We start from the raw sequence: 26,958 nt of genomic DNA on the forward strand, positions 1-26,958 counted from the left end.
CAGCCCCACGCCCGTCGGGGGTCCCAGCCCCATGTCCGTTTGGATCCCAGCCGCACACCCATGAAGGGGTCCCAGCCCCACGCCCGTGGGGGTCCCAGCCCCATGTCCGTTTGGATCCCAGCCCCACGCTCGTGGGGGTCCCCGTCGCCGGGTGGGGGCGGGGGGGAGCCCGGAACCGCCGAGCGAGGCCGCGGGGCCGGGCCGGACCGGAGCCGGAGGGCGCCGGGCGCCGCCCCCTGCCCCGGAAGCGCTCGCCCTGCCGGAAGTCGCGCCGTGCAGCGGCTCGCTCTCTTTCCGCCGCCATCTTGGGCCCCGCTCCCCGCACAGTGAGTCCCGCCGCCGCCATCCGCCGCCATCCGCCGCCGCGCGGGCCCGGGGCCGCCGCGGGGACCGTCTGCCGCTGGCGGGGGCGCGTCTGGGGCGGGCGGGAGGGCGGCGGTGCCGCCGAGGGGAAGCGCCGTCCGCAGGCCGGGAGCGGGCCCGTGTCCGCGGGGCGCCGGGCCGGGCCGGGCCGGGCCGGGCCGGGGGTCCCGCCGGTGCCGGGAGGAGCGCGGCCGCTCGGGGCCGCGGTCGCGGGGGTTCGGGGAGCGGCCCGGCCCGGCGCTGACAGCGGGGCGGGGGGCCGCGGGTGGTTGTTTCCCCTCAGAAATGCCTGGTGAAGCTACAGAAACCATCCCCGCCACAGAGCAGGAGCTGCCGCAGCCTCAGGCCGAGACAGGTGAGTCCTGCGGCGCGGCCGGGTCCTGACCTCGTCCAGGCGCGACGGGTGGAACTGCGGGGCGGGGGGGGCCGCCCTCAGCCGCGGGGCCCTTCGGAAGGTTTGTTCGCCCCTAAGGAGGAAACTCGGACGGTGGCGGACGAGGAGCAGGTTTCGCCTGCCCAGATGGATGAGTTTACGCGGTCCGTCTGAGCGGAACGGAGAGCGGCAGCAGCCTGCTGGCGGGACGGGGCTGCTGCCCAGCTGTGCCGCCGCCGGCACCGCGAGCCCCCGGTCTGGCGCCGTCCCGGCCGCTGCGTGAAGCGTGCCTGCGAGTCTCAGCCCCGCTAACCGAGCCACGCGCTGCTGGTTCGCTTCACAGCTTTGGTGCCGTTCTGCTCTGTCTCTTGTTCTCTGTTATCTCCAGAAGAAGTCTGTATGTGGTCTTGCCCAGGTGTTGCAGCTTCCCAGCCAAAAAGGCATTGTACAACGTTATAGGAACCTGTTTTCACCTAAGTCATGTTTTTTGTAGCCTGCTGTCATCTCCCAAAACATTGAGAAAAGTGTTACATGCTCTGCTTTCGACTTGTTCCTTCATGGGGAGCATATGTAACCAATTTAGAATCCCATTCTTTAATCAATATTCCTGTTGCAGATTTGAGTCTTAAACCAGCTGGAGAGAGGATAAGCAGTTTTTATCAAGAGGTAAAAACTGTTATCAGTACCAAGCTATGAAACGACTCAAGTTGTCAGGGATGTGTAGAAGTGAAAATTCCTTTAAACTCTAAAATTGGTCAGATGTCTAGGCTCTCTTTGTAGAGTTTGGCTGCGTTCCTACCGAGAAGGCATGGGACAGTTCATGGCTCTAGCCAGAAGGTTACAGTGAGGTGTGGCACTCGCCAGGCATGGTGTGCTTGGCCTTGGCACTCAGCTGATGAATGTATTGTTAAGAATGCATCATGCTGTCCGTGGGGAGGGGAAGATGAGAGCTGTGAGTCAGTGCAGCTTAAAAAACCGGGCAATCTGCTTGTATTTCGCAGTGTGCGTTTGTGTATGTGTGCTGTTGTGTGGCTGGGGGAAGGGGGGCGTGGGGACGTGGATTTCTGAACTGTACTCAACACCCGTTGTATGTTGTGCTCCTTAACTCTTTTGAAGGTTTCCTGGATGCTGTGATCCAGTGAACAAATAGTCTGCCCTTGTTTGCTGCATTTCTGCCTCGAGGCTCAGGGACACACTGCATGAATATGTGACTGGGCCTTGTCACCTGGCCCGAGGCATGGGGGAGCCACACGCTGCGTGACGGGTAAATGGGGATCTGTCCAGAGCGCATGTGAGTTGGATTCGGGGACCGCAGGAAGCGTGAGGCTTCCTGAATGATCAGCTACTGCTATCAGAAAGGTTTTATTAAGAGGAAGTGGCCTGGTAGCTTCTGCTGCAGATTTAAAGAACAGCTGTTGGTATGACAACTGTGCTGTTGGATCCTGGGGGCAGCTGTTGCTTTTTAAGACGTGCTCAGGCATAGCTGGGATTCCTATGACCGGGTCACTTCCCGGTGCTCTTGTATCCCTTGCCTTTTCCCGGGGCGCAGTTTTTCTCTTAGTCTCAGACGATAGCTCGCACCTTTTTTCCTGTCAGTGTTCAGCTTCTCCTGGGTCTCTAACAACTTTGTGGTGTACCTAAAGTTTGGTAGCTCTTGACTATGGGTAGCGTGTACTCAGCAGCTAAAGGCGTTATAGTACCTGCTCCCCCAGGCGCTGGCGAAGCAAGTGGGGCTCTCGAGGAGTGATGCTGGCAGCCGAAGAGGCCAGAGCAGCTGGGGAGGCAGGGAGGGCTCACAGGCTGGGGCTGTAAAGTCTGAGGCTTCTCAGGAGCCATCAGGTAGGTCTCCATTAACAGGGTGGAGATGGAAGGGGTGCGTGTGTGTGAAGAGTTGCTGTGTTTATCTCATCTCTGCTGAGCAGGCTATTCCCAAGATCCGGCAGGGCACAAAAGGAACTGGCACTTGGAGAGTGCTGATGCAGGGTTAACAGTCTTGCTGTGGGTGGGAGAGTCTTCAGACGGTTTCCTTTGACGTTTGGCTTATTCCCTGGAGGTTTGTTGGTCTGTGGAAAGTGTTTAATGTTCAACAGAACAATCTGCAGTCCAGGGCTTCAGCCTTTCACGTGTATGCAGACTGGCCTTAAGAGGCTTTGCAGCCTGGTTAATTTAAGCACCCCTTAAGAAGTGATGCGTGCTTTTTGAGAACCCTGCATCTCACCTTGGTCTGTGGAGGTGGCCACCATGCTGGAGTTGTCTCTGGAGAACAAGTGATGACTTGGAAACATCTTACTCATCTCAGGGACATCCTCAAACGATGACCTCTTTGGTGAGGTGTCAGTGCAAATGGAGAAGGAACAGGGAGATCTGGCAGGGATGGGAAGGAGTTTCAGTAGAGAATGCTTTTTATCTTTCTAGGTTGTTTTGTGAAGGGCTTGGGACCAGCTCATCTGTTGGCCAGGTTGCATTGCTCTTTTTTGAAGTGCCAACAGATCCTCTCTGGAGCAGGAAGTGTCCTGGTGTGCGCTAGGCCTTACTGGCCTTCGACCTTCCAGCGCTTGTTAACTAGCTGCCCACCTCTAGTCTAGTGTGTCTCCTCCTGCCATCCTATATTTTGGAATAGATGGGGGAAAATGCGGCCTTAGGAACATCTTTTGGGCTGCTGTCCCTGGGGAAGAGGAAGCGATCTCGTCTTCAGAGGGAGTTGCTCTCTTTAACACGCGTGTTAACGCTATGAACAGCAGAGAGGCGAGGACTTGAGTCTCTGACTAGCCTTAACCCTAATTTGGGAAAGACCAAGAAGGAACAGTGAACAACCAGCCAGTTTGCCCTGTCTTGGGTGGGCAGGTGACCTCTGTAAAGGGGCTTTTGTGGCAATTTGTTTGTGTCTTTCCTGTTGGATGTGGCTAAAGCAAATGAGAGCCAGTGCCCGGAACTGAAGGAGGGAGGAAATTCATTGCTTCCTTACATGACTGGATCTCTGTGAAGTGGGTCGTGATTTGAACTCATCAGCTGTTGGTGTGGTTGCTCCTCAGCAGCAGGCCTGGTTCTGTTCCCCGGGGCCTTTTCTGTCCCTGCCATCTTGCTCTCTTGACAGACAGGCTGGGACAGGCTGCCTCCTGGGTTTGGGGTTAATGTAGAGCTTGAGGCTGAAGTTACCGGAAGGGTGGACGTGCTGCTCTGCCAGTTCTGCTCTCCTGACCTGCAGCGTTGCCTGTTACACTGGTCAGACCAGCAGGGCCATCCTTGGCTCTCACGGTGCCTCTTACCTGAGTGAGTTCCCTTTGGTTGTGCTGCTGCTGAGTTTAGTCTTTGGTATTTGAATGCCAGGGCTTTCAAGGCACTGGCTTGAGCTGGGAGTGAGCCAAGGAAGCTAGATGGTGAGCACTCTCAGTTGGCCGGACTTGTCTTAATAAACTGTTCTCACTTGTTCAGCTCCAGCTGTCCTTCCTCCCGCAGCCCCTGGTACTGCACCTCCTGTCGAAGCGCCAGGTATTCTGAATCCCTCCTCTGTAACACCTCGTGTGCCTCACTAACAATAGTTTGCTGTTCTGGATGGCTGCAGTTACATTAACCCTAACACTTTGCAAGGGGGAGCGCGGATCACTGTGGGAGGCAGGACACCAGGGTCCTGCCCCTGCTCTGCTGCTGGCTCAGTGTGGGTGAGTCACGCCATTTCTCTGTGCCTCGGTTTCCTCATCAGCGAAGGAGCATCTGCCTCACAGGAGGGTTTGCATGTGTAACGCACCAGGGATGAAGGGAAAGGGGCTGCCTTCTGTCAGTCAGCACGTGCCTGCAAAGAGCACTCCTGGAACCGTTAAGCACTCAGTTGTGTTAAATTTGATAACGTTTCCTTCCTGTTCTTGGGTGGTGATCCGTCGTCCCTGCTGCGTCTGCCAGCCTGGGCTGCAACTTCCCAGGTTTTGGGGAGCAGCGTTGGCAGTTTGGCTGGGCCCCAAGGGTTCCGTTCCCCAGGGGAAGGGTGATGCAACCCCTTTAGCAGGGAAGTGCCATGCACAGAGCTGACCGTGAAGCCTGTCCATGCACCTGCCCCGTTGCGTTCCTGCTGTGCCCAGCCTGTTGGGGCCTCCTCGCTCTTCAGATGCCACCTCTTTGTACGCAGGGGTTCTGAGCGTGGCTGCACTGGAGGGAGGAAGTTTGGGGTGGCGTTACTGATTCTGTTTCTTTATCTCTAAGAGGGCACTTGTACCCCATCAGCTCATATGCAAGCATGCTGGCACAATATACTCTGTACAATCAGTTCCAATTTCTAAAGGCAAGTCAACATCACAGTGTGCTTTGGGCCTGGTATCTCAGGCAGGGTTTTATCTGCTGCTCTAGAAGCTGGGCACAAAGGCTTTGGCTGGAAGGCCAGCTGCCCCGTTGGTTTCCAGCACGCTGCTGTAGATAGAGCTGTCTGCATTCCAGATCTTTCCCTGAGCCAAGGATTATTTCCCTGGGTTTATGGGCTGGAGAGCATGTTGGAGCAGAGTGCTTCACCTGTGTGATGGGAAGACAGTGACTCTTAGTCCTTGAGAGCCCTCAGGGCCCATGTGCATGGGAGGGCTCAGCCAGGAGAGTGCAGGTGTCTGTGCGTATGAAACGCCTCTCTCTCATCACTGTCCTGGGGCTGGGGGCGTGGGGAGTGTTTGCAGAGTGCCCCGGTGTGCCATGTGCAGTGGCCTGGTGGGCTCCGGGTCAGGATGGGGCCAGAGGATCAGAGGAGGCATTCGGTGCGGGTGTCCTTTGCAATAACTCTCGCCTTTCTCCTTTCCTCCCCTTGGTTTCTTTTTCTCATCAGTTCGCTTTGTTTCTCTCCTTTAGCTGTTCTTCATGCTGCTCATTCCCCAACTCTGACTCCGTCTCCGTCCCCCGCCGCTGCCGCAGGCCCTGGTGGCCTGGCTCCCTCAGCTGGGCAGCCCAGCCCTGCCGCAGCCATGCCTGGCCCTGCCTGCCCTCCTGCTCCCCTTTCCCCACCTGTGGTCCCAGCTGCAGTGATGCCTGTGTTTTCTGTTCCCCCACAGCTCCCTGCCCCAGCTCCTCAGGTCCCAGTTACTTCTTCCCCTTCCCCTCCTCCACAGTCCCCGGCCAGTTTTGCAGCCCCAGGATCTCCAGGGCCTGCTGCTGTCCCAGTTACCTCAGCAGCCCCAGGACTCCCAGCCCCAGTGTCTCCTGCTGCAGCTGCTCCTCCTGCCCTGGTGACACCAGCTCCCCTCACCAGCCCTCCTGGGACTGCGGTTTCCTCTGTAAGCCCTGGCTCTCCCCCAGCAGCTCTCCCTTCTGTGAAAGCTGCTCCGTTTGCTGCCCCTCTGAGCCTCACTGGAGCTGCTGCCCAGGCCCCTCTCCCTGCTCCCTCCTCAGCATCTGCCAGCAGCCCAGGGGCTGCCCCAGCTGCTCTCTCGGGAACCCCTTCCTGTCCCTTTGAGGCACCGTCCGCAGCAACATCTCCCCCGGCAGCAGGTCCCGTTTTTCTGCCAGCTTCAGCTCTTCCTGAGGCCATGGTTTGTCCTCAGAGCCCGGGCTCTCCCCCTGTTGACCCGGCAGTCCCTCTCTGTCCTTTCATGGCACCAGCCGCAATCGCTCCGGTTTGCACCCCTGTAGCGCCGGCCGCTCCTGGGAGCCCTGCCTCTCCCCTGCTGGCTTCCGCTTTGGCCATGGCCTCTCCCCAGGCCCCAAGCCCTGACTCTCCCCTGCCTTCTCTCATTGCTCCCAAGTGCCCAGCTCTGGCAGGTGCCTTCTCTCCGCCTGCTTTCCTGGCTTCCCCCGTGGCGCTGGTCCCTTCATCACCCCCGGCCCCTTTGATACCAGCTGGAATGTCTCCGGGGAGCCCTGCTGCTGCCCCACAGGGGCCAGCCCCTGGCACTCCAGTTGTCCCTTCTGTGGCCCAGATTTGTCCTGTGGACCCTGCCTCTCCCCTGGCAGCCCCAGCTGCTGCCCCTGTTGCTGATGCAACACCAGCTGTGGGAGCCCCAGTCCCTCCCTCCTGGACACCTCCTGGGAGCCCAGACCCTCAGGCAGTACCTGCTGCCTCATCTGCCCCAGGGAAACCAGCTCTGGAGAGTCCTTTCTCCCTGCCAGCAGCTCCTCTGGCTGCTGTCCCATCTGCTCCCTCAGCCCCTGCCACCTCCTTGCCTGTCACACCAGCAATGGCAGCTCCAGCCGCCCCTCCAGCAGCCAAATCACCTCCTGAGAGCCCTGTGGCTGCCCCATCTGCACCAGGGCCAGCAGCTCCAGCCACCCCTGCAGCAGCCAAATCACCTCCCGTGAGCCCTGTGGCTGCCCCTCCAGCAGCCAAATTACCTCCCGAGAGCCCTGTGGCTGCCCCATCTGCTCCTTCCACCCCAGCCACAGCAGGCCTGGCAGCTCCTGCTGCTCCACCAGCTCCAGCCACCCCTGCAGCAGCCAAATCACCTCCCGAGAGCCCTGTGGCTGCCCCATCTGCCCCTGCAGCAGCCAAATCACCTCCTGTGAGCCCTGTGGCTGCCCCATCTGCACCAGGGCCAGCAGCTCCTGCTGCCCCTGCAGCAGCCAAATCACCTCCTGAGAGCCCTGTGGCTGCCCCATCTGCTCCTTCCACCCCAGCCACAGCAGGCCTCGCAGCTCCTGCTGCTCCACCAGCTCCAGCCACCCCTCCAGCGGCCAAATCGCCTCCTGTGAGCCCTGTGGCTGCCCCATCTACTCCACCAGCTCCTGCTGCCCCACCAGTTCCAGCCACCCCTGCAGCAGCCAAATCACCTCCTGAGAGCCCTGTGGCTGCTCCAGCCACCCCTCCAGCAGCCAAATTGCCTCCTGAGAGCCCTGTGGCTGCTCCAGCCACCCCTGCAGCAGCCAAATCACCTCCTGTGAGCCCTGTGGCTGCTCCAGCCACCCCTCCAGCAGCCAAATCACCTCCTGTGAGCCCTGTGGCTGCTCCAGCCACCCCTCCAGCAGCCAAATCACCTCCTGTGAGCCCTGTGGCTGCCACATCTACTCCACCAGCTCCTGCTGCTCCACCAGCTCCAGCCACCCCTGCAGCAGCCAAATCATCTCCTGTGAGCCCTGTGGCTGCTCCTGCTGCCTCTCCAGCAGCCAAATCACCTCCCGAGAGCCCTGTGGCTGCTCCAGCCACCCCTCCAGCAGCCAAATCACCTCCCGAGAGCCCTGTGGCTGCCCCATCTGCACCAGGGCCAGCAGCTCCTGCTGCCCCTGCAGCAGCCAAATCACCTCCTGTGAGCCCTGTGGCTGCCCCATCTACTCCACCAGCTCCTGCTGCCCCACCAGTTCCAGCCACCCCTGCAGCAGCCAAATCACCTTTTGAGAGCCCTGTGGCTGCCCCTGCAGCAGCCAAATCACCTTTTGAGAGCCCTGTGGCTGCCCCTCCAGCAGCCAAATTGCCTCCCGAGAGCCCTGTGGCTGCCCCATCTGCTCCTTCCACCCCAGCCACAACTGGCCTGGCAGCTCCTGCTGCTCCACCAGCTCCAGCCACCCCTGCAGCAGCCAAATCACCTCCCGAGAGCCCTGTGACTGCCCTTGCTGCCCCTCCAGCAGGCAAATCACCTCCTGAGAGCCCTGTGACTGCCCTTGCTGCCCCTCCAGCAGGCACATCACCTCCCGAGAGCCCTGTGGCTGCCACCCCTCCAGCAGCCAAATCACCTCCCGAGAGCCCTGTGGCTGCCCCTGCAGCAGTCAAATCACCTCCTGAGAGCCCTGTGGCTGCCCCTCCAGCAGCCAAATCACCTCCTGAGAGCCCTGTGGCTGCCCCTCCAGCAGCCAAATCACCTCCCGAGAGCCCTGTGGCTGCTCCAGCCACCCCTCCAGCAGCCAAATCACCTCCTGTGAGCCCTGTGGCTGCCCCTGCAGCAGCCAAATCACCTCCTCAGAGCCCTGTGGCTGCTCCAGCCACCCCTGCAGCAGCCAAATCACCTCCTGTGAGCCCTGTGGCTGCTCCTGCTGCCCCTCCAGCAGCCAAATCACCTCCTGTGAGCCCTGTGGCTGCTCCTGCTGCCCCTGCAGCAGCCAAATCACCTCCTGAGAGCCCTGTGGCTGCCCCTCCAGCAGCCAAATCACCTCCTGTGAGCCCTGTGGCTGCCCCATCTGCTCCACCAGTTCCAGCCACCCCTCCAACAGCCAAATCGCCTCCCGTGAGCTCTGTGGCTGCCCCAGCAGCCCCTTCCCCAGCTCCCGCCTCTCCTGCTGCTGGTGTGAGCCCTGTGCCTGGCGCACTGGCTCCAGCTCCAGGTGCTGCTGCCCCACCTTTGCCCGTCTCTCCCCCTTGCCCAGTCCTGGGGGTTCTTGATGCCCTCCCTAAACCATCAGCTGGGGCTGCTGCCCCTGCAGCCTGCCCTGCTGTCAGCCCTGCTCCCCAGAAACCATCTGCCAAGCTTCCTGCCTCTGCCCCTGGGGGTAACCTCACCCCACCCACCTCCTCTGCACCTGCCACTTCCCCCAATAAAAAGCAACCTCCTTCTGCTAAGCTCTCCAAGCCGGCTCCACGTGCCCCCCCATCCAAACCTCCGTCAAAAGGCCCAGCCCCTGTCTGTGCTGCTGACGACGACGATGACCTGCCACCTCTGATCCCCCCAGAGGTGCCTGCTGTCGAACCGCCTTTGCAGCCCATCCTGGTGGACCTCTCACCCAGAGCGGCTGTGGCCCCCGCTGAGGCCCCAGCTCCTCCAGCTAAGCAGCCTGTGCTGAAGAATGACAAGGGTATTTGCCTGCTCAGTGTGCTGTGTGCATGGAGTGTCACTGGCTGCCCACCGGATACTAACACAGACGGGGACTCCGACTGCCCCTACGTCGCTTGGTGTGTCAATCTAGATGAGCTGTCTTTAGAAATGCTGCGCGGTGTAGGTAGGCCTGAACCATGCCAGGCTGCGCCGAGCCTGCCTGAGCAGTCGTCAAGTTTAGAGGTGGGGGAGCGGGGAGGGGTTGCCTGCCAGGCCTGCAGTCATGCGATCGGGCAGGTCAGGGCTCGCTGCATGGTCCAGTGCCAGCAGGTGCGAGTTGGTGTCACTAACAGCGTGTTCTTGGGCACAGAGCACAGTGTGGCTTGTGGTGCGGGTGTTGCAACCGTTGTCTGAACTGTCTTTACGCTGAAGCTCCGATCAGAGCCGCCATGTGCATATGCCCCCTTGTACGTGCCTGGCACCCACCACGGTTTTACTTTCCCCTCCTCCCTGTGTGGTATGTTGGGGACATGTCGCTGCGTGGAGGTGTCCAGAGCGCTCAGGTGCACTGTGGTCACGTGGAGCTGCTGGTGCGCACGCTGGCTCTGCCGAGGCCTGGTGTCTGCTGGCTCCCCTGGGAGTCAGTCAGCAGAAGGGCAGATGTGGGCAGTGCTGGTGTCGAAACGGGTCCCTGCACTCCAGGAGAAACACGTTTGCCTATGTGAGCTGTTTGGATTCCCCCAGACTCACACTAACAGCCTGCAGAGAGAGCTTTGCTAAGGGCTCTGTGTTCGCTCAGCGCGACCAGGGGCGCAAAGGCCTGGGCTGAGAGAAGGAAATGGAACTGAATTCAGGTAATAGCTGCACAAGAGAAGGTATCGTGTTCATCTGCCGGCCTGCTCTGAGAGCTGAAGAGAGCCCCAGTTGTGCTACTTTCGCTCCTGTGCGGTTGGACACCGGCTTCCAGCGGGTGCTGTGTTTCACAAGCTGACCACGGCCTCTGCAGCAGAGAGGCGCAGGAGCTGGCAGCCCTCTGAGCCGTCCTAGGCTTGTGGCAGCTTTCGGGCCCTGGCACAGATGCCAGCTTGAGCATCCAAAGATGCTGTTTCCTGATAGGGGCTTCCAAGGTAATTACAAATCATCCCCTTTTAATAAAGTCCCTGATAGGCTTGGCTCTGCACAGCAGCCCCGAGAACTCAAGGTGAATTGGATCTCATTTCCGTGCTGCACGTCTGAGCTCCTGCAGTCCTGAGTTTCGCTGCTGTCTAAACAGGTTTGAGCAGAATTAAGGGAGTGTCATTCTTTGGCCTCCGCAGGAGTCCCTGTCAGTGCAGGGCTCGTGCTGACTCACTGCCCTGCGGGGTGCTGCCACGCTGCTCGTGCTTGTTACTCGAGCTGGGCCTGCGATGCTGGCCAGCGCATTACTTTCAGTGAGGGGAGCGGCTCTGGCTCAGGCTGCGTTTTGGGGACTCCAGTGACTCACCAGCGAGTGCTGGCATTCCCAAGCAAGCCTCTGGGCGCCTGCAGTGCTCTGACAACAGCCCCACAGGAGCGCAGCCTGGCCTGGCACAGGTCAGCTGCTGGGACAGGCGGGCGCAAGGCCTCACCCGCGCTGGCCTGGAGGCCAGGCCCCTTCCTTGCTGCTGCAGGGGCGCTTCCATCATGGTGAGAGTGCCTGGAAAAGGCAATGCTCTTGTGCTACTGGCTGGCTCATTATTTGGGACTGCAGGGAGAGCTCCTTCTGCCAGGTATTGCTTAAACATACTGACTCGAAATTCATTTCAGGTGGAATTCTAATATTTTTAAATACAGGGAACACTTTGACAATTAAGTTTCTGCAATTTGACAGGCTGGTGATTGCATAGAGTTTATTCTCTAGGGCTTTCGAGTATGTTTCACAAAGTGTGTTGTTCCTTGAGAGTGTTCCTATGTTCCTGCTTGAGTTAACTGTGTCAGCACCAACCCCCCCCCCCCCCCACAAAGATTACACCAAAACAGTTTGGTTCTTTGATTTTGCTGTGCCCTGGGGATTTACCTGCCTCTCCTTGCAAGGTCCTAAGCTGAAAAGAGTGACATGTTTGTTTCGATAGGGTCCGGAACAGAATCTGACAGCGATGAATCTGTACCAGAACTCGAAGAACAAGACTCTACACAGGCCACAACACAGCAGGCGCAGGTAGGGGCAGTGGGCACAGGCCAGCCGCGCAGGGGAGCGTGTCAGGACAGCCATGCTCACCTCCCGCTCTCTGGGAGTGCAACTCCCCAAGCTCAGCAGTGGATTTTGGTGGGCATAACGTGTGCAGGGGGATGCCCTTCTGGGAAATTGCTCCTCAGAATCACCTGAGGGTCCCTCAGGCCACCCCCATCTTGAGTAGCTCACACCAGGGAATGGTGGTTGGAGAGCCTTCACAGAAAGGACTATTCTTCTATTTCTATTTTTCCTTGCCTCGCTGTTGGTCAGAGAACAGGTCCCATTGGTCTCCCTGTGCCCAGCAGTGGCCAAAGCAGGATCCCCTCAGATGCTGTCATCTGCTACATGCATCACCTGCTCAGAGCTGTCTAAGGGCCCTCTTGTTTTCTGTCCTTGCAGCTTGCAGCAGCAGCTGAAATAGATGAAGAACCCGTTAGCAAAGCAAAACAGAGTCGGAGTGAAAAGAAAGCACGAAAGGTAAGATGGGATGGGAAAGGGACCAAATCCATATACAGCCAACAGCCTGCCCATGGATGAGCTGAGCTTTACTTCAGAATGTGGCACAGTATCTCTTGAGTGCTTGGGAGTTCATCTGATGAACCCTGCTCAGGATTGCTCCTCCTCATGCTCTACCCTTGTACTATAGCAGCAGGGCTTTCTGGAGCTGAGAAATGATGGTGTGATTTTCTGTCTTGGTCAGGCCCCCAGGCAGGGGAATGCCCCCCTTCCACGGGAAAAAAATCCTTGTGCCTGGAGTGGCTCGAGGTCATGCTGTGGATCTGTGCCAGTGCTGGGAATAGAAAGTTCCCTCCCGGGCACTCAGCAGTGTCAGTCTAAAAGCCTTTGAATGCTTGTCTGCAGCAGTAAAATGCACATTTTCATTCACATGAGCGCACCAATTGTTGGACCCTGATCTCCAGAGAGCAGATGAGCATGCGCATCTTGTCCTGGGCTGGGCCGTCTCACTAACTTTTCTTTCTCTCATTCTTTTTTCTCTCTTTTTTTTTTTTTTAAGGCAATGTCTAAACTGGGCCTTCGCCAGGTCACAGGAGTAACCAGAGTCACCATTCGGAAATCTAAGAACATCCTCTTTGTCATCACAAAGCCAGACGTGTACAAGAGCCCAGCGTCAGACACCTACATCGTCTTCGGCGAAGCGAAGGTGTGTTGACTCTACGTCGTGCCTGGCAGCCATGTTAATCTGTATTCACAGCAGCGGGGTGGCAGCTCTGAGGTAGCAGGGTTCATCCTTGTCACCTGCAAACACTGGCTGCAACTGGCTGGATCCCTGCTGCTGCGCATGCCCCTAGAGAGGTGTGGGCAGGCCCCAGCCTTCACTGACGGCTGGCTTCCCAGCTCGGTTGTGCAACAGAGCTATTTAATGTGCTGGCACCTCAGCAGAGTGAGGAACACAGCTGTGACTGTCTGAGCCTGTGTGCTGACATCCCACTCTGCGTAGGGCTGGCCTCACTTGTGCTGCTTCTCTTCCCCAGATCGAGGACCTGTCCCAGCAGGCCCAGCTGGCAGCTGCCGAAAAGTTCAAAGTGCAAGGAGAAGCTGTTTCAAACATCCAGGAAAACACACAGACCCCCACCGTGCAGGAGGAGAGCGAGGAGGAAGAGGTATGCCTTCCCCAGGCTGTCTGCAGCGAGGCAGGGTGCTTTGTTTGGGAATTGAACCAAAATGCGAAACCCGGCCACTGAGCTGAAGGGCCTCATTGTGTTAATGTGCATTCATGCTAAGTGGAGCGTGCTGCTCCGAGGGGTTCTCCCTCCCCACGGTGTGCCGCGCCACGCCACGCCACGCCGCCTGCCTGGCAGCCCTGGCCAGGGTGGGGGTTCCCAGGCTGTAACCTCGGTGTGGTCATTTGTCTGCTTGACCCGTGTATCGCCTCGGCCTGGGCTGGAGGTGGTCCAGAGAGCTCTAAAGAGCAAGAGCTGGATTCACCCTCCACCAGGGCAGTTCCCTACCAGGCTGTTGTGCTCTGCCTTTGCTGCATGGATCGTAGCTCTGCTCTCCGAAGACCCTTCCTCCCCTGCCTGTTGCTTTTGCTCTTACAGGATTGCCGTATCAGCTACTCTTTCTGCCCGAGCCCCCTTCCCTGCCACTCTGTGTCACATCTAGAGCTTTGCGTTATGACACATGCTTTTCTTTCCCGCCTCTGAATGTTTGGCTTGATGACAAAAGGAAGTGCAGGGTCCTTCCCCTGGAGGACCTGGTCCCATTCGCTATCAGAAGACTGTCTACAGGGCTAGATAGCGCCCAGTCTTGCATCCCAGCTTCTGTCTTTGGCTTGACTGGGAGCTGCCCCAATCCAGACAATTCCGTTTTTCTTTGCTGGGCGTGGAGCAGGCCGTGTGTTCAGCTGGAGACAATCCTGGTCTCTGTCTCCTCAGGTTGACGAAACCGGCGTTGAGGTGAAAGATATTGAGCTGGTCATGTCCCAGGCGAACGTGTCCCGAGCAAAGGCAGTCCGTGCCCTGAAGAACAACAGTAACGATATTGTAAATGCTATAATGGTAAGTGCCTGCCTGCAGTGGCATTTCCAGCCAGTCAAGCGAGCCTTGAGCCTGGGAAGACCCATAGCGGTTAGAAATGAAACTTCCCTGTGGAGGAGACATGTGGTGCTTGTTTCTCTGTTGCTGCAAGTAGGGGATGAATTTGGGGGTCACGTGATGCAAAGTGGAGGGACTTTGTTTCCTTCCGTCTGCACCCCATGTATCTGTTTGGGATATCAGGTACCTCCACACTCTGGCACAGTAGCTTGCTCCCAGCTGGAAGGCCAGGAAGCGAAATGACCTGTCCCGGGCCTTGCTGGGCAGACGAGCCGCAGAGGCTTGTCTTCCCTAAGGAGTACTCCACGTGTCCGGAGCCAGGCTTCTGTGCCGGTGGGCAAGGCTGGATCCTAACAGGTCTTTCTCTTTGCAGGAATTGACGATGTAGCCGTCAGGAGGGAGGAGCCTTTTTTGGTGTTTCAGAGAAGAGTAAAATGCAACTACATTTAAAATTTGTACTATTTCTATCAATTAATAAAAGTTGTGGCTTATTGTTGGTGAAACATTTTTTGTTCTTTTTTGGCTTTGCTGCCTTTCCCTCCCTGGTAGCTGAGGCCCCAGGGTGGAGCCTTCATCCTGGGAAGATCTCAAAACCTGATATTCTCTGTCCTGTTACACCGTAGAGGAAGAACACCTGCTCGTTCCCTCATTTCCTTCCTGTCGCCAAAGGTCGGCTGGCTGGGAGCCCCAGGAAGGCCAGCCAAGGCCTCCGACTTCAACGTGTGCCTGGGACGCTGATCTTAGCACAGACCGTCTCCCTCTGAAGCTAGCGGGAGGTCTCAAATCTACAGGTGAGACGTCTGCTGAAGGGTGTCGCATCACCCAGGAGCGTTCCGGACGGTGCTCTTCTGTGAGAGCGCAGCTGTGATGCTCCCAGTAGCGAGTCTCTATCTCAGCCCAGGAAACCACAATGGTTTTAAAGAAAAAGAAATGATCTGCAGAATAGTGAAAAGGGGGTTCTTCTCATTTAATTCAGTGCAGCCATGGGACAGGGATGGATTAGTTTATCTCGTCATGTCTTCCAGCCTGATTTGAGAGAAGGTCAAGACTCATCCAGGTTCTTGAACCCAGAGCTTTGCAACAGCTAGAGGTGCCCAGAAGTCATGGGAGATGGCTGCTTTGGCGCTGACAGCTTCCCTTTCTTCCCTCTGCTGCCGTAGACCTGTCTTCCTTGGCAGCGGCTCCTTACCGACCGCCTTGCTGTGCCGCCCACCCCAGCAGAGATGATTGCCTGCCCACGTTGTTGGTTGTTCGCGTTCACAGCGCGTTGCCCGATGGCATCAGCCAGGCTGGGGCCCTGGTGGGCCGAGCGTCAACAAACAATAAGTCCTACCGTTTTTGAAGTGCCACTTTGCTGGAATTTGAGTGGTACAGCACAGCAGAGCAGTAGAAGGGGCTGAGCTTTGATTGTTTTTTCTCCTGCTCTCCAGGCCTGCAGGGAAGGCTGTGCTTACCCAGAAAGTTGTTTGCGTGCAGAGGGAGTCTTTCAGCACTCGACGGGTGGGAAGCGAGCTGACATTTACCCACCTAAAGCCCCAAGTCTCATGAAATGCAGAGGCTGAGCTGTGAAAATGGGCATCTTGCTGCCACTTAGCAGCATTTCTTTCTCCCTTGTGCAGTAAAATCTGGGCCTTGGAACAGCTCATTAAAGCTGATTGGCGACCTCACCGTACGGGCAGCCAGCACGAAGCCCCAGATGAAATAAGCAGGAGGTTCGCTAGCCAGAAGCCCTTCGTTACCCTTCCGTGCGGTTCCCCGGTGCCTGAACGCTGGCGAATATCGCGCGATGCTTCGCTCGGTCGCAGCTGCCCCCGGCAGCACGCGCCGGCAGGGCTCCAGCTCCGGCCGGAGCCTCGGAGGAGGCACCGGCACCGGGCCCGCGAGGGACGGATGCAGCCGCCGCGCTTGAGGAACACCGATCGGAGGAGCGGCTCGGGGAGCCGCCTTCAGCAGTTTTAACGGAGAGGCCGGAGAGCCACTGGCCCAGGGAGCGGCGATGGGAGTTCAAAGCCGCTTCGAGCCCCGGAGGTGGCACTCGGAGGCCGCAGAGGGGCCTGCGGGGGGCCAGGCCTCGGCGACCCCCGCTCCCCCGGGCGTCCTCCGCCCGGCCCGGCGCGGGGCGAGGCAGCTCTGGTGGCCGCGAGTTTGCTGCCTGCGGTGGCCCTCAAGCCGCGGTAGCCGCCCGAGCGACGGGAAACGGCGGCGCGCCGCCGCCGCCACGCGTGGGCTGCGCGGCCGCCGGGCCCGGCCGCCCGTCGCCCTGGCAACGCCGGCCCCGCCCCCTCCTCCTCCCACCTCGGGCGGGCCCGCAGCGCGCCTGCGCGCCGAGAAGCTGCTAGAAGGGAGGAGGGAGCGGGGCGCGGGCGGCGGCGGCGGGGCCCGCGCATGCGCGGCGGCGGGAGGCGGGAGGCGGGAGGCGGGAGGCGGGAGGCGGGCGCGGCGCGGCGGGTATTTTGCTGCGTCACCAGCGCCTGGGCGCCGCCGTTGCCGGAGTGCGCGCGCGGGGCATTGTGGGAGCGAGGCCGCGCCGAGCCCCAGGAGCCGCCGCCGCCGCGCCCTCGCCGCCGCCACGGCCCTTGCCGCCCGCGCCGTGCCGCCGCCGCCCGCCGCCGGGCCCCGAGGAGCGCCAGCGGAGCCGCCGCCGTTCGCCATGTGAGGCCGGGCAGCGGGGGGGCGGGGGGAAGGCGGCGGCGGCGGGGCGCTCTGCCGCGGCGGCCGGGCCCGCTCGGCCCTGCCGAGGCGGGGGGGGGGCGGCGGCGCGTGGTGACCTTGTGGCGGCGGCGGCGGCCCGGGGGGCGCCCGCTGCCGCTGGCGGCGCCGGGGGGGGCCCTGGCGGGCGGGCAATGAATGGGGCCGCGTGGGGCGGCGGGGCCTGCGGCCCTGCCCCGGCCGGCGCCTCGGCTGCGGCTCCCGGTAGGGGCCGGCGGTGGGCGCAGGGGAGCGGCGGGGCCCCGGGAGCGGTCCGCCGCGAGCAGGCGGCGCGGGGGCCGGAGCCAAGGGCAGGAGGTGGCCGGCCGGATTTCCTCTCCCGCCGGCTCCCGTGCGGCCTCCTGTGCGCCCTGGCGGCTCCGCGGAAGCCTGAAGTGCTCTGACGTTACAAGAACGCTTGTGGCACGCTGGGGAGTCCTGATTAGCCGGCTTCGTTGTAACTGTCGAGGCTGCTTCGCTGACCCGAAACCAGGGCATGCTCTTTGCAACGTAGTTACAGTTGGCATCGCTGTTCTCTGGCAATGCAAGTGGAAGAGTAGCGAAACTTTGCAGCGTATTCATAACGATCGTGTGCTGCTGGCCCTTCAGAGCAAAATCTGAAGGAAAACTACCCACTGAAGTTAACAGGAGCTTTATTTGCTGAAAACTTAAAGTTCTCTTAAAACTCTGTATTGACTTAAATGCCTGAGGATGGTAACTGCTTTCTCAAGTAGTGAGGAAAACCCGTGAACAGCTACTCAGGAAAACGACCTGCATGGCTAGTTGGGTTTTGCCCTCTGGCACCGGTAAGGCATTTACTTCTGTGCAGCTGTCCCGAAACTCTGCATTTTGAGCTTCTTCAGCTTAACGTGATTGAAAGTGAGAGGAATGTAATAACGTGGATTTTGTTTAAAGTCTCAAGAATACATCATCTTGAAACAACAGTATTACTGCATCTGGCTTAGAATTGTCTAGCTTTATAGCCTGAAGGTGTTAAAAAATAAAAATCAAGATTAATTATGTAAAGCAAACTTCTCATTGCTGTCCATAGACCTGAATGTTTTTTCCTCATAATCATGTCTGGGGGCAAAAAAATCTTATTCAACAGATGACTTTTGCAGTGTCCTCAAACGTTGCGGTCTCTAGAGATGTAAGAATTGTTAGAATACTTTCTACTTTCCATTAAAGAAAGCTAAACTTTCCATAGGTAAACCAAGGAGTGATCAAGAAAGAAAGCACAGGGACAGGTTTGGATTAGGGATTGAAAGTGGGAACTTCTTGAATCGTACCACATAGCAAACAATAAGACTTGAGATTCAGCTTGTAGATACTGGATATAAGAAACTTGAGGAAACTACTATGGCTTTCTTTAAGTAGAAGAACCTGGATGTCTGCACCAAACTGCAGCCTTTAGAGTTCTGGGTAGCCTGCTGCAGAGCCACAGTGATTATCCAGCGTGATCTCATAGAGAAAGTCAAGCTTGCAGGTCTCCCATCAGAGGGAAACTGCTGTAATGTGGTTTCTAGAATTGATTTCACAGGAATTCTTAGCTGCACGATAAAGTGCAGTCTTCAGTTGCAGTATATAATATATTTTAATAAAAATGCCTACTGATAAGTAGGGGAGTTGCAGGGCAAGCATTATGTTGCTATTTTCATCTTGGAATTTACCCAGGCTAAGCGTGCCTGCTTAACAGGCATGCTATTGTCATCTTGTCTTCTGAAAACAATTAGAAAAAGACTAGAAATGTTAGTTTAAAACTGATGCAGAGTGGCCGTATCTGTTCAGGAAGCTGTCAAAACATGCACATGGTGGCAAGCAAGGCTTTGAAAAAAAGGAATCTTTGCAGAATGTGAAATGCAGGCGACCTGTATGGCCCAGGTGGTAGTGCAAGGCCAGAAAAACTCTGCTTTTAAAGCTATTTGAGATGTGTTTTGTTGCTACATGGGATATAACGTGTTTAATTTATGTTTCATACAGATCTAAATCCCATTAGGACTTGAGGATAAGGCATATCTCAAGCACATGCTCAAGTTGACGACGCTGTTGACATAAGGCTGAAGTAATGTTAAATTAATATAGTCTGGTCCCCTGGGATTACTTTAGTTGAGAGAGGAGGAGGAGGTGTTAGGCTCTCAGTGCAACAAATGACTATGCTTAGAAGTCTTTGATACTGTTTCTCAGAGCCTGTAAGAAAATAGATCATGGTTTAGTGTGGGTGTAGGGGAGCCATGTTTCTTAAGTGCTCAGAGCACGTGCGCATCTTACCATTGGCTTTTGTGTGTCCTTTTGTCTCCTAGGAGTCTCAAAATGTAGGCATGCAGTACGAATTAGATAAGACAGCGTTAGGTCGCATCCAAAATTTTTGCCGGTAGTTTAAAACAACAATGCAGGATACATTAGAATGATGAAATCACGGCTACCAGCCTCTCATGAGAGGGCCAAAGGGCCAAAAGGAAGGTTTCCGTTACCTCTTTGAGAGGTAGTGGATGGAAGATTTAATTTAAAAAAAAAAAAAAGGCAGCTGGTTTCTGTGAGACTTGTGCATAGTTTCAATGTGATACAGTAGGCATGTTTAAAGTGGGAAGTACCAAATATTTAGGGAGGCAGCATATGTTTAGTGTTGTAAGCATGAATTATGATTCTGGTACACTTTCTTTGGTCTCTGTTGCTTCTTTCTGTAGCAGAGATGCATGTGAGATTCCTTCAGCTCTAGGGCAGTTCATTAAGATTTTTGGAAGTGCTGTAAATAGTGCTTCCCTAAAAGGCCTGATCTTGGCAAAGATATTGAGGTCATGGCCAAACCAGAGCTACGCGACTGAGAAATGCGTGCAACTCCTTGGGAAGGCTGGGGATATCTCCATTGACATAGAAAATGTTTGCTAAGTGTTAATACTATTCAGCAAAAGCCCCTACATCATCGTTAGCGGGGACACTGAGATTTCTGTTCTGATAACAGTGCACTTGAGTGATGACTGATGTACCAAGTTCCCAGCAGTTGGGACTTTTGTCTCCTAGCAATGTGAGGAATGGCTGCTGTGTGGTGCCCAAATGCAGCCGTTTGGGATTAGAGGGCATGGGGAGAGAGATGAGAAAAAGCCTACTCTGTTCCACTCTGGTCATTTTGTCATATTTTTTTCCCCTCTGAGAGCCTTTCATTTCCCTACTAGAAAGGGAGGCTTCTGTGCAGCCTTATACCATAGTGAGAAAATTACTGCCCTGGTATTTCTGAACTTTACCTGAATAAGTAGGTGTCTGCCATAATATTTCCTAAAGTGCTGCTAATAGAGGAAGAGTTAGGTTTTCACCCAGTGGGACAGTGTCTCTCTTGAATGTAAAGGCTGCATCCAGAAACCACTTGTTTTTGATGCTCTCGGAAGTTAAATGTGCTGTTATTGACCTCTGCTCAGATGTTTGCTTCATTTGTAGTTCCAGAAAGACCTTGGACCAAGCAGTAGTACTAGTCTGCTATGAAGCACGGGGAACCATGAAGACAAAACAGGCTGTATCTTTTTAGAAGTGGTGCAAGAATTGCCATTGGAGAGGATTTCTTTTGTGGTAGCATAATATAATGGGTTAAGGGGACTTCAGAGTCTCCTTTCTCCTCACTGAAGGCCTTTTGTCTGGTGTTTGTTCTGCCCATGTACCTTTTGCAGTTAAATAACTGAAACTGCATTTTGGTTTTTTTGTAATATATATACACATATATTTCAATCAGGATAAGTAGCAGGCTTTAAACTTAAGTGTCCACAAGAATAGTATGTGGAGTGCAATTAACAGCGTAACTATTTAAAGTGGTGCTAGCACTGGAAGAGGCAGGCTTGGCCGCTTCTGTCACTGCACCATCCTCTTCTTGAGCTGGCAGGAGAGTTTGTGTAGCTGAATTGCAAAGCATTTGTACCACTGATGGACATTAAAGCTAGCTGTTCTGGGTTTCATCCAGGTCCAAACTATTTCCTGATGCAGCTTGTCCTGCACATTATGTGGATGTTTAAGCTGGGAGCGGAAAAGAAACAAGCAGCGGGGCAGGGGAGAGTGGGATTTCTGTGCAGAGTGGTACTGACTTCCAAGACTTCTTGGGTTGCTCACGGACTGAGTAGCTTTAAGTGAGTCATTATGCAGGCAAGTGCGATGTCAAGAACTGAATTGATTGAACAGGTGATTCAGAATCTGCTCTGAAAGTTTAGCAGTGGTCACCTTAACGTTCACTTTTTGGAATATTTATCAATTCCCCTTTAATCAGCTTACTGGGCTGTAATGTTTAGAGTCAAATACTGAGTCCAAACATCCACTCCATTGAGCTTGAAATGGAAGCTACTCTGTCATGTACAAACATAAACATTAGCTTCTCTGTGTCCTCTTGTGCTTCGGCTTCTTGTCTGCATGTTTGCAATAAATACCAAGGAGAGTGCCCGTGCAGTTTAGAGCGTTAAACTTTAGTCCTAACTCACAAATACGCCTTTAAGGTACTCTCTGCAACGGTGTTAGCTGTTAAATTCCAGGTTTGATCTTACCTTGCACCTCTGGGAGATGCCCTAAGCACGAGAAGTGCCTATGGTTGTCTTTGTCATAGCAACAACCGTTTAAGCTAGGTAGCTGTTTGCTGTCTTGTGGAATGTAGGAGTTCAGTTATGGGCTTGGCTTAAGTTGCCAGGAGAATAAGCTGGAAGTGGTGGGGAGGACGCAACTGAGACTGGATGAGTTGTGTTTGCTTTTGCCGTCAGATCAATTATGACTCTACTTGAGCGTTGCTTTTTATCTGGCAGGTGAGTTGTCACTGTAAAATGGCAAACATCTGAAAGTTGGTCAAGAGTCTTGCATCATTTTGTGGTACTCTGGACAAACTGTTGCTTGCTTTGATTTTTGTGAAAAGCCAGAAACTTCACCTGTGCTCTGAAGGGTACCAAATATCCTGGCAGTTAAGGTCAGCGTAGATACAAGGTTGTAGCAAAGGTTCAGAATAGTAGTTTTTCAGATCTAAGTAGCTGTGCCAGCTTCAGCTGGGCACTTCTTCATAGCCTAATTGTTGAGCTGAATGTCTATTTCTTAATGGCATCTATGTCCAAAAAAGTGGGCTTTTTAGTGGTTGTACTTTGGAGATTTAACTCTCTGGATGACTAACTTCAAAACAGGTAATTAGATCTGCCTATATGGCTGTTGGAAAAGGTGAGGGCAAAATGTCAGTTACCTGTAGTAGCCTGTCATGATTAATGGTCATAATTTTAACTTGCCCTAATGCTTTTGATTCAGCTTCATAATTTCTGATAGCTTCTTCAAGGAACGCTAACACAAACTTGCAAATATAGTGCATCTCTTTATCCCTTATCTCTTTCAGCCTTAAGCACCTTTTAAAGACTGTTAATCATAAGCTTGTAGTACAGCTTTTTATACAAAGACTCCTTCCTGTTCTTAGGTTATCTAAATGCAATAAAGATCAAACTGTTCCTGAAAAACAACGTGAGAAACGTAAGGAAAGCTAACTTGATGTTTACTGGCAGCACGGAACAGTGAGATTTTGGTGTTCAGTGTCCTTAAATTCTCTCGGTATTGATGAGAAGTATGGATCTTAATTTGAGTTTCTCTTAAATGGTCTGTTTACAGGCAGCCTGCCTCTGCAAAGTGGTACGACCGAAGGGACTATGTCTTTATTGAATTTTGCGTTGAAGACAGTAAAGATGTTAATGTAAATTTTGAAAAATCCAAACTTACGTTCAGGTAAGTAACTCAGGTATTTGTGAAGTTCAAGGACACAGGTATATCTAAAAGCTGCACTGAAACTGATTGGGTGCAATTTCTTAAAGTAGAAAGTTCTGTTGTTGAAGCATATTTGTACTATAAGATGTTTCCAACTAAAACATGAGTATAACTTTTTTCTCTTAACAGTTGTCTTGGAGGAAGTGATAACTTTAAACATTTAAATGAAATTGACCTTTTTAATAATATTGATCCAAATGTAAGTATCCTCTGAACTTTTCTCTCATTTCTTGTGTACTTAATACCAGTTCATACTGGACTGAGACTGCTCTGCTGTTCTCTGATAATCAACGCTATCCAAATCTCTTGAGGCAAATTGTTTATACTGCAGAGAAAAGATTCTTCTGTAGTTGTTGCTGCTTGAAGGGTAGCATCTTTAAGGTTTCCATTTTTGATTATCCTTCCTGTTTTCTGTTATCTCATTATCCTCACACATGCAGAGAGTAAGGAGTGTTATAACAACATTCCTGTCTGAGTTTTGTTCAGGCCATCCCAAGCAGAATCAGTATGCCTTTACCTTCTCCAGTTTCTGTGAATTTGTCGTGCAGAATTGTTCCAATTAAAAGTATACAGGTGACTTCGGGATTGGTAAAGATCTGTTCGTAATGGGGAATTATTCTGACAAGTTCTAGATCATTGTACAGCCTTCCGAAGATGCTTTTATGGATCTAAGTGAGTTTGTCAAGCCTGCTCTTAGGGTCAAAGGAGCGCGTGCCCATAGTACTGGGGAAATAGCTTAAAGTATGGATGATATTTTTGAGGACAAGGAATAAGTGATATATTAGACTCAATTGCCTTAAGCCAAGCAGTTTCTGATGTTCATGATTGTCTGTTACACCAACAGGTATTTGCTCTCTTTTCTTTTTCAGGAGTCAAAGCATAAAAGAACAGACAGATCTATCTTGTGTTGTTTACGAAAAGGAGAATCTGGTCAGGCATGGCCGAGGTTAACAAAAGAGAGGGCAAAGGTGGGTTTGGGTCCCTCTATGGCCAGTGTAGTAGTGCCTGTTGCCTCCCGGCCTTTATTGTGTCATGTTTAAATTATGTAGCAGTTAATGGGTAACTTGCCTTGCTTCTGATCAAAATGACAGTTTTTTAGTAACCTTCCTCTACTTAGTAGTATCTGCTTATTCTGTGCTTGTCACTTAAAAAATAAACTTTTGTGTTGACGTGCAGCTCAACTGGCTCAGTGTGGATTTCAACAACTGGAAAGACTGGGAAGATGATTCAGATGAAGATATGTCCAATTTTGATCGTTTTTCTGAGGTATAGGACTTGGAGGTTTGAGTTTCCTTTTGGGCTGGGTCTGTTGGCAAGCAGTGACTGGCAGCTCTAGGAAGAGTTTCTGGTTTGGGGTTTTTTGTCTTCACAAGCAAATGCCCATAAGATGGGAAATAGCACCCCTTTGCTCTAGAGCAGGCATCCAACTGCTCCAGCCCATGCCGTGTGGGGAGTTGGCACTGTAGTGAGATTACCAGTTTGTGCTTGTGATCAAACATAAAATGAATGCATGTTTCATTGTGGAAGTCAGAGCTAACTCAATGAGCTGGTCTTTGCTTTGCTAAGAAGTTAATTTGAAATCTTTTTGCATGCTTGCTTTGTAATCCCTGCATAGGTGTAGCAAGGCTTTCAGAAACCACTGGTGGTTATAACAAAGTTGTTGGCTATTTTTAGATTTTAATGTTTCATTGGCTCACGTAGAGAATGGATATACCGTCAATGGTTTCCTCTTTGTAACGTGTCTATTATCTTTCTGGGACAGATGATGAACAACATGGGCGGAGATGAAGATGTAGACTTGCCAGAAGTAGATGGGGCAGATGATGTAAGTCCTTACTTTGTTTGCAGTGAGTATGTTCAGGGCTGGTTAAGCTACTTGCTGAAGTCAAATTCGCATTCCCACTTCAACGCTGCTAAAAAGCTTAAAATAGCACTGAACCTTCTGTCTGGACAAATGATGTAATCTTGCAAAAGTCATTGTTCTTCCCTCCAGCAGTGGTGCTGAGGGCAGTTGAATTAATGCTTGCAAGGTGTTTTTGACAGGTTGGTGTTATATACCTTTCTGCAGTGATTCTTTGTTATTACTGGTCTGTAGTTTTTTTTTTAAACCAGTAAGGCCTAACTAAAGCATATCCTGAAGAACTTGTAGCTCCTCAAAATGCTACCTCTGACGGAAAAGGCAACTTGTTTGTTGGGTTAGTGGTAGAAGAGCAAAAGCGCCTTCAAGCTCAGTCTGCTCCAGTTACCATTTCTTGTTCTTCTTTCTAGGACTCACCAGACAGTGATGATGAAAGTAAGTTGGTATTTTTTAGTGCTACACACTTGGGTAGCAATCTGAGTATTTGTTGAATGCTTCTAGTTGAATGAAGGTCTTAAAGAGCCAGCAGATGTACTGTCTTGGCAGTCTGACTAGATTCCAATTGAGCGCTCTACACAAGCTAATGCGGGTACCTCGCTTCAGCAGTGCGAGACAACATAATCTAGTGAAAGCCTTTCTACGCAAGCTTAAAATACCATTTTTGACCTTCCCAGGCTGCTGTAGTCCTGATTAGGCTCTGACTTCAACAGCTGTGGTCACTTACATGGAGCAGTGTGTTCAACACAGGCCCCATTTGAAAACTTCTTGCATTTCAAGCAGTGACTGTATAAAGATCTTTATTGCCAAGAGCCAGTTTTGTGCTCCAAAGTGCAAACAGTGGCAAGGCTAAAGACATTTTAAAATATCCTGTTCACTTTTTAGTCGAGGACCGTATCTTCTGGCTTGTGTTGCTTATGATATGATAGGGCTCTTGGTAGCTAACAACAAAAAATAAACTAACGTTCTTTATTTTTCCTCTCTAGAAATGCCAGATCTGGAGTAAGGAAAACTGTCGTCTTCAGGGTTTGGGGAAAGAACTTCATCACAACATTTCATAATTGAGATAAGAATTCCTGAGTTGATAGCCCTAAAGGGAGATATTGCATCCTTTAACCTATTTTCAGTCCATTTTAAATGGCTTCACTGATGGTTGGTGTGTACCATTGTACGGGGCAGTCTTAAGCCACAAGAGGCAATAATGTTATGCATGAACCGTTTTCCAGACTTCCAAAAACCAATTGAGGTGTAGGTAATCGATACAGAACAGTTGCAATAAAAAGTTTACAGAGCCTCCTTGCCTCGTAGCAGATGTAATTACAATGGGAGAATTCTGAATTTACGTAAGTGGTAAATTAGCGTTTTCCCCTCTGTGTGGCCTGCAGGTAAATCTGAAAATTCAAGTTTATACCTCAGACAAAACTGGCTGAAACAATGGTGTTTTAATTGGCTTACAAAATTTAACAGGTAACATGCAATACCTCTGCAGTGTCTTCAGGTGTGTTCCACTAATGTTCTATTAAAAAGGAAACAAATTTCACTTCACTTTGTATTTAATCACTAGTTAGTGTTCCAGATGTATTCCTAGCTAAAACTAGTGAACCCCTAACTTAAATGGGTGAAGCCTGTACATTCGGTATTGTTTGACCCTAAAGCTTTACATCTCTTAGTCCGGGGGTGAGAGTGGCTGTACATTGTTGCTTGTCAATCTGTACATTTAGACCAAATTGTATTTGCACTGTTGGTATGGAAACGAGTGACAAAACGTTATACACTATTGGAATTTTTTGTTAGTTTATTTGACCAGCTTATAACAAGGCTGAAAAACCTCAATTTATGTTCAAAGCAGTGGGGATTTTTTTAATGTCTACATTCTTTCTAATAAACTGTTGAAGACTCCATGGCTGTCCTTTTAACTGTCTGATTGTAAGTTCATGTATTCTTATTTGCTGGAATGGATTTGTTTTTTTTTTTTTTTAATTTGGAATACAAGCGTGGGATTACTTCATCTGTTTGAAGGAGGCGAGTTGTAATGTTCCCAGCAAACCTTCAGAAGTGGATCTGTAATTTTAAATTGTAGGTACACTTTGGCAACAGTTTGGAAAAAGTGTTGTGATTTGACTCCAATAAAACGATGTTTTGTCCTCCTCTACATCTTTGGGCTTCTGCATCCGGGCGTTTGCTCTGAAGGGCTCCTGGACGTGTTCTGCTTCCCCGGGAGCAGGGGGCTGGGGGGAGGAGAAGGCCGGCCCAGGCGCACCCCTCCCGGGCCGGGGCCCCGGACCCGCTTCCCGCCTGCGGCCACGTGGCCGCGGTCGCCGCGCCCGCTCCAAGGACAAGGGAGCACGTGCGCGCCGCTTCCGGCATCCCGGGCCCGCCCCCCGCCGCCCAGCCAATCCCGCCTCACGGCCGTGGCACGCCTCTGCGCCGCGCCCCATCCGCCCTGCGCGCTTTTTGATGGATAGTCCTGCCTCCCAACCACGAAGAGGCAGGGACGGAGCGCCGAGGCGGCTCCAGCCTATAGCAGCGCGAGTTCG

General features: G+C 53.3%; 3 protein-coding genes across 3 annotated transcripts; all 3 read left to right on the forward strand.

The window, feature by feature from the left end:
- Positions 1–203: 203 nt before the first annotated feature.
- On the forward strand, positions 204–14,627 carry LOC104147448 (nascent polypeptide associated complex subunit alpha). The gene is made up of 8 exons (XM_068921306.1): positions 204–326; positions 647–718; positions 11,469–11,554; positions 11,969–12,046; positions 12,585–12,731; positions 13,063–13,191; positions 13,966–14,088; positions 14,498–14,627. The coding sequence occupies exons 2-8, from the start codon at positions 649–651 to the stop codon at positions 14,510–14,512; spliced, it is 648 nt and encodes a 215-aa protein (XP_068777407.1). The 5' UTR covers positions 204–326; positions 647–648; the 3' UTR covers positions 14,513–14,627.
- LOC138062557 (nascent polypeptide-associated complex subunit alpha, muscle-specific form-like) lies at positions 725–11,551 on the forward strand. Its single transcript, XM_068921305.1, has 2 exons — positions 725–4,225; positions 5,558–11,551. The coding sequence occupies exon 2, from the start codon at positions 5,671–5,673 to the stop codon at positions 9,790–9,792; it is 4,122 nt and encodes a 1,373-aa protein (XP_068777406.1). The 5' UTR covers positions 725–4,225; positions 5,558–5,670; the 3' UTR covers positions 9,793–11,551.
- Positions 14,628–16,545: 1,918 nt separating the features above from the next.
- On the forward strand, positions 16,546–26,573 carry PTGES3 (prostaglandin E synthase 3). The gene is made up of 8 exons (XM_068921307.1): positions 16,546–16,776; positions 22,414–22,527; positions 22,696–22,765; positions 23,436–23,534; positions 23,743–23,832; positions 24,329–24,391; positions 24,835–24,859; positions 25,408–26,573. Coding segments are annotated over exons 1-8 (483 nt in total). The 5' UTR covers positions 16,546–16,774; the 3' UTR covers positions 25,428–26,573.
- Positions 26,574–26,958: the final 385 nt, after the last annotated feature.

This window comes from Struthio camelus, chromosome 28 (assembly GCF_040807025.1).
Source record: "Struthio camelus isolate bStrCam1 chromosome 28, bStrCam1.hap1, whole genome shotgun sequence".
NCBI classification, from domain to species: domain Eukaryota; kingdom Metazoa; phylum Chordata; class Aves; order Struthioniformes; family Struthionidae; genus Struthio; species Struthio camelus.